The 10,705-nt window shown below is 46.2% G+C and overlaps 2 protein-coding genes across 2 annotated transcripts; one reads left to right on the top strand and one right to left on the bottom strand.

Annotated features, from left to right (window-relative positions):
• The first annotated feature begins 1,225 nt into the window (after window positions 1–1,225).
• On the top strand, window positions 1,226–3,555 carry LOC108571307 (cytochrome P450 18a1). The gene is given in 6 exon segments (XM_017933313.1): window positions 1,226–1,598; window positions 1,946–2,067; window positions 2,283–2,712; window positions 2,810–2,928; window positions 2,930–3,000; window positions 3,126–3,555. Coding segments are annotated over 6 exon segments (1,545 nt in total).
• A 3,382-nt stretch (window positions 3,556–6,937) lies between these two features.
• LOC108571271 (cytochrome P450 306a1) lies at window positions 6,938–10,419 on the bottom strand. The gene is made up of 7 exons (XM_017933271.1): window positions 10,095–10,419; window positions 8,376–8,524; window positions 8,077–8,279; window positions 7,692–8,007; window positions 7,453–7,611; window positions 7,203–7,377; window positions 6,938–7,119 (listed from the first exon to the last, which is right to left on the bottom strand). The coding sequence occupies exons 1-7, from the start codon at window positions 10,417–10,419 to the stop codon at window positions 6,938–6,940; spliced, it is 1,509 nt and encodes a 502-aa protein (XP_017788760.1).
• Window positions 10,420–10,705: the final 286 nt, after the last annotated feature.

Here is a 10,705-nt window from a genome sequence, read left to right as displayed (position 1 = left end):
CAAGGACAAGAAGGTGTATGTTAGTATACACTCAATCTTCCCCATTCACGAACTAGCGAGCGCCGGTAAATTCGGCTGCGGCTGTGACCGACTTTTTTCTCTCCTTTATTCTTTCTTCTTACTCTTCCCACCCTTATTTCTCCTCCCGTTCTCTCTTCTTTTTTCATCCTTCGTAACCCCTTTCTCCACTCTTCCCCCATTCTCCATATTTCCCTCCCGTACAACGCTATCTGCCAATCGCTTACCTACCTTTCTCGCCTCTATCTGCTCGTACGCTCCATTAATCCATTTTCTCATCTTACCATCCTTCCTCGTCATTCCACTTGTTGCTGCATTACCTTATTTTCTTTCACCCACTTCAACATCCTCGTTATCTTTTCCAATCTTCTTCCTCAATCTATTTCGTATCTACGGTTCGCCTCGCTCGAGTTTATCGTTACACCGTCGGTACACTTCTTTCTGTCCATTTCGTATTTGCATCTTCTTTATCGTCAAGCGCAATCCTAAAATCATCCTGGAACATTTTTCGACACACTAGCCCATCCATCTTTTCTTGCCCTCTTTTTTTTCACGCGCACACACCCATTCGCCCACATACTCACACACGCACGCACGCGTATCCTCTCTTCCACATATTCCCCTCCAGATTATGCCCCACCAGTCTGATCGGATTTGATACTTAAAGCCGCGAATTTCGGAAGCATCGTTTCGAGTAGGAAAATCGCGTTCGCGTTAATACAGAACGAGCTAGGGAGGCTGGAACGGTGTTTCTCGGTGCTTCTCGTTGTTTCAACGCCGAAAGCGTTGCACGATAGAAGGAAAAGTAGAAAGCGAAAGGAATAAAGAAAAACGGAGGGAGAGAGAGAGGGTGGGAGACGTAGAAAGAAGAGGAGAGAAAGGGAGGGAGAAAGCGGGTGGCAAAACGGCAGAAAGAGAAAGGGGGAGAGGAAAGGAACGTGAAGGAGGAAGGGTAGGAAGGAACAGAACGAGCTTGCACAAAATTCATTAGTCATTGAAGAAATTAAGGGGAGAAGAAGGAGTGCGAGAGGAAGAGTAACGCTGAGAAAAGCCGACGAAGAAGGGAATAGAACAAAGAGAGAGAGAGAGAGTACACGATCGACGAAGGAAACGTGAATGAAAGTTTCTATACAATATTGTTGGACTTGGCCGCATATTGAAATCGAAAGAAGAAAAATTGTAGCCTAAAATCTAAAGTATTGTAAATATGTTGGTGGAACACGCGACACAATGGGCCTCGCAAGCTATCGGCGGCACAAGAATCGAGATCCTCTGCACGTTTCTCGTGTTCCTAGGTGTGTTATTGGTGGCAAGATGCTTACAATGGCTCAAGTATGTGCGTTCCCTGCCTCCAGGGCCTTGGGGTGTACCCGTGTTTGGTTATTTGCCATTCCTGAAAGGCGACGTTCACCTCCGATACGGGGAACTCGCGAAAAAGTATGGTCCAATGTTCAGTGCTCGACTAGGAACGCAACTAGTAGTCGTTCTTAGCGATCATCGTACGATTCGCGACACGTTTCGTCGGGAAGAGTTTACTGGCAGGCCGCATACCGAGTTCATCAACATCCTCGGCGGATATGGTAAGTGCATACCACGTGACACGCGTGTCACGCTCGCTTTCCGATAACCAGCTTTATCTCGATTTTGACTCCACGCAGGTCTTCGCCTTTACGCTTTCCCGTCAAATCACTTTCTTTCTTTTCGTTTCTCTCTTTATTCTGTGCACAACCTATCTTTCTCTCTCTCTCTCTTTCTCTTCGACACGTTTTGTCCATTGTACATACTGTATTATTGCAGTAAGTGATTCTCCGCGTCACCGACTTTTTCGATTCCGTGATTGTTTACGCATAAAAAAGAAAGAGGAGGAAAAGAAAGAGAAGAAAAGTTTTCGTCTGATATTTGGAGTTGAAGAGTTTTTCTCTCGTAGGTATTATCAACACCGAAGGTGCTATGTGGAAAGACCAAAGAAAATTTCTTCACGATAAACTCAGAAGCTTCGGCATGACCTATATGGGCGGTGGAAAGAAAATTATGGAATCGAGAATCATGGTGAGCGTTACATTTGAACGAAATTCGTCTTCCCTCTTCTCTCAAGTTTTCTTTCTTCCGTATTACACATATCGTATACACACAAGCGTATTGTATTATACTCGCATGCCTGTCGACGAATTGATCGCTTGGACGCGTCGTCGTTCCTCCTCCTCCTCTACATATGTGTATACGTATATAGGGAGAAAGCTAAACGAAATCGCGTTTGATTTTAGCGCGAAGTCAAGACATTTCTTCACGGACTGGCATCGAAACGGGGTGCAGCGACGGATGTTTCAGCCTCCCTCGGAATGTCAATCAGCAATGTAATTTGTTCGATCATAATGGGAGTGCGTTTCCAACATGGAGACGTTAGGTTCAAGAGATTTATGGACTTGATCGAGGAAGGCTTCAAACTGTTTGGCAGTATGGCTGCTGTGAACTTTATCCCTATGATGCGTTACTTGCCTTGTCTGCAAAAGGTTCGGAATAAAATATCGCAGAATCGCGCGGAAATGGCCGACTTTTTTCAAGAGGCAGTCGATCAACATCGAGCAACTTTCGACGAAACAACCGTACGGGACCTCGTTGACGCGTACTTACTCGAGATCGAGAAAGCGAAGGGAGAAGGTCGTGCGAGCACGCTTTTCCAAGGAAAGAATCACGGTGAGTGAATGAAACGGCGCGGCGGGCGAGTGGTTGATATCGCGTGTCTTTGGTGGAGATTTCCTACCTTTTCTGTTTACCATCTTTGCGAGGACAGATCGACAAATGCAACAAATACTCGGCGACTTGTTCTCCGCTGGCATGGAAACTGTAAAGACCACGCTAGAATGGGCGATAATTTTGATGCTGCATCATCCGGAAGCGGCAACTGCTGTGCGAGGCAACGATACTCGAGGTTCTTCGAAGATCGAGCATAGTCCCCTTAGGAACGACACACGCAACCACAAGGTGATTAATACGATAATAAAGGCAGTTTTCTCTCCGATTTATCCCCTTAAACACGATAGAATTTCGGGAAAGGATTGTTTTGGTCGTATGTGTTAACAATGGTGTTTTTTCGTGGAATGTTTCAGAGATGTGACGTTACACGGTTTTACGATACCGGCTGGATCTCAAGTGGTGCCGTTGCTGCACGCCGTACACATGGATCCAGAGCTTTGGGAGAAGCCGGAGGAGTTTCGACCGAGTCGGTTTCTCTCGGTCGAAGGTAAAGTCCAGAAACCGGAATACTTTATGCCTTTCGGTGTCGGCAGACGTATGTGCCTGGGCGATGTGTTGGCACGCATGGAATTATTCCTGTTCTTTAGTTCGTTGATGCACACGTTCGAGTTGCGATCGCCGCAGGGTTCGTCCTTGCCGAGCTTGCGCGGTAACGCCGGTGTCACAGTCACGCCGGATCCCTTTGACGTTTGTTTGTTACCGAGAAACATGGATCTCATCGAGGATGCGAGCAACGATGTCATCTCTCCCGGTGTCATCCTTCGAAACATCGGCAGTTATTGATTCAATCACAACGATCAACGCGGAGCACGGTAGTCGTTCCTAATGCGACCGATCCGATCCGATTCGATTCGATTCGATTCGATCCGATTCGATTCGATTCGATTCGATTCGATTCGATTCGATTCGATTCGATTCCATTCCATTCCATTCGATTCCATTCGATTCCATTCGATTCCATTACATTCGATTCCATTCCATTCCATTCATTCCGCCTACACACTCTTGGTTCAACCTCTTACACATCACCATATTTCATCCTTTTCTCTTCTCTGTTTACTGTATGTGTGCCTGTCTGCCTGCCTGCCTGTCTGTCTGTTTGTCTGTCTGTCTGTCTGTCTGCCTGTCTGTCTGTCTGTCTCTGCCTGTCTTTCTGTCTGTCTGTCTGTCTCTCTGTCTGCCTGCCTGCCTGCCTGCCTGCCTGCATGTGTCTGTTCGTTCCTTTTGTATTTTGTCATTTCTTCGCGCTCGCTAAATAAGCGTTTAGCCATCATTTCGCATTCTATTTATTCGCGTTAGCGTTTAGTCATTAGCGTTACCCGAAAGTTGTAGGTATGTTGGACGTACGAATGTTTGCGGTTGGATAATTTTTGACGTTTTTCAGACCCGAGAAGAGAGAAAAGACTTGTAAATAGCAATGGCAACGACGGAAATATCAGTAACGGTAATATTCGAAATAAGTGGTATCGATAGTGGTAATAGTAGCATGCAGTAAGAGTAATCGTAGAATTAGAGGTTTTAGCAGCAGCAGCTGCAATGGTAATGATAATATGTAATAATGAGAATATCGACGATAGCGATAGTGGTAATGCTAGAATAAGAAGAATGTGGAGGTGTGTGAACGAGTTCATAAAATACTGTGTAACAAATGTCCTGTGAGTGTGTGCACGGCAACTGTGTCCGAAATGATAGGTTATCACGTATTATATAGTGATAGTGGCGGTCGACGAGAGCGCGAGGTTACCTTCGTCTCCGAATTCTTTTTCCCTTATCGTTGGAAAGTTTCGACGCGACCAAATTCGAATGGATTAGATCGTAGGGCTGTGCGTTCGTTGGATGAACGCCGTCTATTGACCTAGAACAGTGATTTTCGTGAAAGTTAGAACGAGATTCTTGCGACACCACACAGTGTAGTTACGTAGCGTTTTCAGAATTGAAGACACCGATATATCGAACTCGATCCGTTGGGTAATTTGCGGGCAAAGATTAAGGCTGTGAATCTCGAATTTAGGACATGGGATCATCGAGACCCCTGTGATATCGCGATCGTAAAATCATTTCCAAAGATTATTTCGTTGCGTGTCTGGCGAAAGCCGACGAACCATCGGCGCGAGCTCCCCTCAGTTCCTCTTCTACTATCCTCCCCCTTTGCTTCGTTGTCTTTTATCCAACGTGTATGTACTTGCTTACTATTAGTAGATATGATTGCGCGTCGATGCTTCGTGTGTATTCACCGATATGAAATTTCCATGTGGCATGCTCGAAACACGCATTGTGTTCACCCGCCGACCGCGAATCTGTGTTATTTAATGTTATCCTATTTTCTAACGATTATCATTAAACACGCTACTTTTCGTTCGATATACCGATTTCACCCTAAATATCACGTTTCCCATTTAACCGCTGATTAACCACGCGCACCGATTTTCATTCGCGACGTGGCGTTGGAAACGATTACGTGCATTACGTGCAATTACACGTAAGATCGTGTTCCTACCTTTCTCTTACTTTGATGTTACACGTTTCTCACCTCTATTAGATCCGGTTGCCCTGCCTGCCTGCCTGCCTGCCTGCCTGCCTGCCTGCCTGCCTGCCTGCGTGCATGTGTCTGTTCGTTCCTTTTGTATTTTGTCATTTCTTCGCGCTCGCTAAATAAGCGTTTAGCCATCATTTCGCATTCTATTTATTCGCGTTAGCGTTTAGTCATTAGCGTTACCCGAAAGTTGTAGGTATGTTGGACGTACGAATGTTTGCGGTTGGATAATTTTTGACGTTTTTCAGACCCGAGAAGAGAGAAAAGACTTGTAAATAGCAATGGCAACGACGGAAATATCAGTAACGGTAATATTCGAAATAAGTGGTATCGATAGTGGTAATAGTAGCATGCAGTAAGAGTAATCGTAGAATTAGAGGTTTTAGCAGCAGCAGCTGCAATGGTAATGATAATATGTAATAATGAGAATATCGACGATAGCGATAGTGGTAATGCTAGAATAAGAAGAATGTGGAGGTGTGTGAACGAGTTCATAAAATACTGTGTAACAAATGTCCTGTGAGTGTGTGCACGGCAACTGTGTCCGAAATGATAGGTTATCACGTATTATATAGTGATAGTGGCGGTCGACGAGAGCGCGAGGTTACCTTCGTCTCCGAATTCTTTTTCCCTTATCGTTGGAAAGTTTCGACGCGACCAAATTCGAATGGATTAGATCGTAGGGCTGTGCGTTCGTTGGATGAACGCCGTCTATTGACCTAGAACAGTGATTTTCGTGAAAGTTAGAACGAGATTCTTGCGACACCACACAGTGTAGTTACGTAGCGTTTTCAGAATTGAAGACACCGATATATCGAACTCGATCCGTTGGGTAATTTGCGGGCAAAGATTAAGGCTGTGAATCTCGAATTTAGGACATGGGATCATCGAGACCCCTGTGATATCGCGATCGTAAAATCATTTCCAAAGATTATTTCGTTGCGTGTCTGGCGAAAGCCGACGAACCATCGGCGCGAGCTCCCCTCAGTTCCTCTTCTACTATCCTCCCCCTTTGCTTCGTTGTCTTTTATCCAACGTGTATGTACTTGCTTACTATTAGTAGATATGATTGCGCGTCGATGCTTCGTGTGTATTCACCGATATGAAATTTCCATGTGGCATGCTCGAAACACGCATTGTGTTCACCCGCCGACCGCGAATCTGTGTTATTTAATGTTATCCTATTTTCTAACGATTATCATTAAACACGCTACTTTTCGTTCGATATACCGATTTCACCCTAAATATCACGTTTCCCATTTAACCGCTGATTAACCACGCGCACCGATTTTCATTCGCGACGTGGCGTTGGAAACGATTACGTGCATTACGTGCAATTACACGTAAGATCGTGTTCCTACCTTTCTCTTACTTTGATGTTACACGTTTCTCACCTCTATTAGATCCGGTTGCCCGTCTTAACTGTTCCCTATTTTCACTTTCCCTTCTCCTACGCGTTCTTCTGCTCTCCTTTTCCTATGGAGAAAAGGGGGAGGACAAGGAGGAGGAGAAGGAGAATGTAGCTTCTCTCGAAATCCACAAACGAGTTCGTTGGAGCGAAGATGGTAAAAGAGGTAGAGGAACGGGCATTAAGTATGAAAAATTCGTTTATTCCGTTGCTCGGTATAGAGATTACAGATTTCTTCTGACAAACGTCAAGCGATGTGGTTTTGGAACGAGTGTGATACCACACTCGCCTTCGAGATCGACAGGTTCGTTGGGTGGTACAGATATAACGAATGCACGTAGTATCCTTCCGGCAAAGAGAAATAGTATCATCCTAGCGAGTTCTTCTCCAACGCAGACGCGTTTCCCTTTGAACATGAAGAAGAGGAAAAGTGAAGGCGGCAGAGGAAAGATGAGAAGGAGAATTGGGAGGAAAGTTAAAGATAATTACCACTTTGGAAGGGGAGAAACGATTCCGGTTTGAAGAAAGTTCCATCCTCGGCGAGGAATCTGTCGGGTCGGAACTCGAAAGGATGTTGCCAGTAAGCAGGATCGGTATGAACGGCCCACTGCATCGGCACGACCATAGCACCTCGCGGTATATCGTAATCACCAATTCGCGTGTCCTGAACAAAGTTTACCATCCTGTCGGATAAGTATGTCTGCATAGTACATACATATGTGCATACTTACATACTTACCTCTGACGTTCCATGTGGGATACCGAGAGGCGTAACGCTCCTTAATCTTTGCACTTCGGCTAAAGCAGCTTCAAGACGAGGCATGGCGATTCGATCGTTCAAAGTCGGTTGTTGCTCTCGTTCCTTCAAACATCGATCCATCTCCGATTGGACCTTTTCCTGCGTAATCGAGTATTGCAACACTCGCATGTGTGCGTGACTATGTATCCCATATCTCGTTATTCGTGCTGTGAACGTACCTGTTCCGTAGGGTAGGCAGCCATGAATAAAAGGAACCAACGAAGGGTAGTAAGAGTGGTGTCGGTTCCGGCACCAAAAAGGTCCGCCAACAAATGGTAGAGTTGAGGTTCGGTGTAATAGCCAGACTCGGCGGTGTCTCTCTTTCTCATTTGTTCCTCGAATGCTGCTAAAAAGCTCTCAGTTGTATTTGCTTCTTCTATCGTTTGCGTGGTGATTCGTGCACGATATTCGTCCAGTATACCTCGATATATTTCATGCGTTCTCTCCTTTCCATCAACGATAGACCGTATCGTTCGTCCGTATCTTGGTAGAAATCTAACAAAGACTCTTCCGTTATACTTACGACAGGTTTGCAACCGCTTGCAACGGCATGTACATATGTACCTGAGGAAGGGTAAAAAGTTGAGAGGGCCAGCGACGCCTATTTGCTTCACACCTTCTTCCTGCAAATGTCTCAGCCATTTCCACACTTGTTCATCTTCCTCGTACGTTTTCCCAAACACGATGCTATTAATAAGATTGCCCATGCAGTGATGTAGCGAGTCGAGTGGATCCATCGGTCCATTCGCCGCCCGGTTTCCCAGTACCTGTCGCGCGGTATACACACGCATAATGTGAAAATCGTTCCGAATAGTTTTTGCGCGATCACATCGAACGCGAAATGCGATATAATCGATGCGTACCGATACGCATTCGTTGGCTGCATCCAATATCCTTTTCTCCATTTTTTCTCGCCTCGGTCCTTCGTGTTTTACCATTCCAAAGTTTCGCAAACAGTTGCTGACGAATTTTCTTTGATCTCTCCATCGTTCGCCCTCGGCACAAACTAGACCTGCGCAAAGTAATGCAAATTGGTCCCGTCTCTCGCGCCTCTTTTCAAAGCAACAGGAGATACATATTGCCGCCGCATCGACGGGGAAGGATACGGGCAAGAAACGAGTATGTATAGTATATCTATTAGTAGAGAGACCGTACTCGGCGCGGTAAGTAGGCGCAGCCGTTGAACTCATCGAAGGATAATCATCGAGTGAATAAACAATAATCTCTTACCGCACCCACTCCCCCACCTATGCTTCTACATGCGTGCTCCCTCTTCTCGCCCTCTCTCCTCCCCCTCCGGCAGATTTGCGGACACCGTAATCGGTTCGCCCACTCCTCCTTCTGTTTGTCGCTTTGTTCTATCCTTGCGTTCCTTTTTTCTTGATCTCATTCGCATTGCCATTTGTATGCACGGTGGTACATAGGTACATAGGTACATAGGTACATTCGTAAAAAGGAAGAGGAGGTAGTTTTCGGGTGTGCAACGCACGGGCACCAGGCCCGATCCCGGCACGCTCGATCGACCTTTCTTAACCGACATATAGAGTACCTACTTACGTTCGTTTAATCAGTGTGTGTTTCGAGGATAACGGCTGGAGCGGAGATGAGATGAGAAGGAGCGGGGAGAGAATGGTTGGTCGTAGGTCAGATTCGATACATACGTAGCGCAGTTGGCAAGACGAGTTGGCGAATCGCGAGGAATAAATTGAAATAGCTGTTGCCAGATGATAATGCGTTCACGCGATAGAAGTTCTCAGGGTCGGTCATTCCACCGGTGAGCAATTGCAGAAATATGTTCGCAGACGGGTATGCTAAAATTGAGATTCGTCGTTTTCCTCTCGTCTCACATCCACTTCGCTACGTTGAAGTAGTTGTGTTGTTACCGTAACCTCTCCAACATTCCTATCTATCCGATGAAAAATCTTTTTCACCGGTTTCGCCAATTTCTCAAAAATTATTACCAATTACTAAACATCGAACTTGTCTCGAATGCAAATTTCTCCCACCTCCGCCCTGCCCGCCTTTGCTCCCACACCACTATTCCTCTCCCTCGTCCCTCCTCTATCTCTCTGCCTCCTTCTGCCGAGTGAGTAAGAAAGGCCGTCGGAACGTCCTTGCCGAGTTAACTGTAATTTCTCGTTGATGCAGCGCAGAAGCATCGATGATCGGGGAAACTTCCTTCAAGGAGATCGGACTCGTATCGAAAGCGAGAGTCCTTCGTTGTCCATGCAAGATATTCTCGCGTAAAGGATGGGGGAGTGTCGCATTCTCGATGTCGGAGTGCAAAATATTGCAACAAGTAGGTACGCGAGCGAGAGAGAGAAAAAGGAAGAAACGCGAGAAATAAAAACGGTTGGTGGGAGTACGCGTGTCGGAGAAATGTTTTAAGAGGGGGAAAAAGCTCGAGGACAGGACTCGTCGTCGTCGTCGTCGTCGTCGTCGTCGTCGTCGTCGTCGTCGTCGTCGTCGTCCTCGTCGCCCTCGTCGTCCTCGTCGCTTAGAAATGAAACGCCGCTGCTGGTGTATGTATTATATTGTATATACGTAGATGATAAAAGTAAGAAAGAGGAGAAGAAACATACCGTATCCTTGCATAACCCCATGTGTAAGGTAAAGCGGTGCTCTGCCCGTGAACGCATCCTTCCCAAAAGTCTGTTTAATTAGTCGGGGATCCGACAATAGAACAGTGTAGACGGAACCCATACGAAGTCCACACACAGGACCGTATATTCTGGTGAGATTCGTCAGCGTTTCGTGCGGCTTTTCCTCGTCGATCCATGGAAGGTAGCCAACGAATGGAAGTTGCCAAGGACCAGGAGGCAAATGACGACGCACCTTTCGATTCTTCAGAAAAACACATAGGAATAGGGAAAAGGATAGGAAGAGTATCGCGTAAAGGAAACTCATCGCGTTCCCTCACCGCTGCTAATATCCTGCTGGCCGTTTGATTCGTCGTCGGTCGAGCTGATGTTGCTGTCTTACCTGCAACGGAGAAGATAATACGTCTGAGACAAGTGACAACGAACGATACGACAAGTATGAGAGACGGCCGTTACGCGTACGTGAAACGAAACGAAACGAAACGACGCGACGTCGCCAAAGAGAGAATGTATCGTGCAATCCCAACGACAGCGATCGAGCGACTATCGAGCGATCCGTGAACACGGTATACGATTCGAGGATCCATTTACGC

The sequence above is a fragment of the Habropoda laboriosa genome, unplaced genomic scaffold (assembly GCF_001263275.1).
Source record: "Habropoda laboriosa isolate 0110345459 unplaced genomic scaffold, ASM126327v1 scaffold57, whole genome shotgun sequence".
NCBI classification, from domain to species: domain Eukaryota; kingdom Metazoa; phylum Arthropoda; class Insecta; order Hymenoptera; family Apidae; genus Habropoda; species Habropoda laboriosa.
This window is presented reverse-complemented; position numbering and strand designations above follow the sequence as displayed.

What these genes read in the sequence shown, in the direction of transcription:
- LOC108571271 (XM_017933271.1), bottom strand. Translation starts at nt 10,419, where the DNA reads ATGAGTTTCCTTTACGCGATACTCTTCCTATCCTTTTCCCTATTCCTA. An exon ending in CAGCCAACGAATGCGTATCG is followed by an intron (nt 8,280 to 8,375) that starts GTACGCATCGAT and finishes ACCGCGCGACAG; the next exon opens with GTACTGGGAAACCGGGCGGC. An exon ending in CTGCCTACCCTACGGAACAG is followed by an intron (nt 7,612 to 7,691) that starts GTACGTTCACAG and finishes TCGATTACGCAG; the next exon opens with GAAAAGGTCCAATCGGAGAT.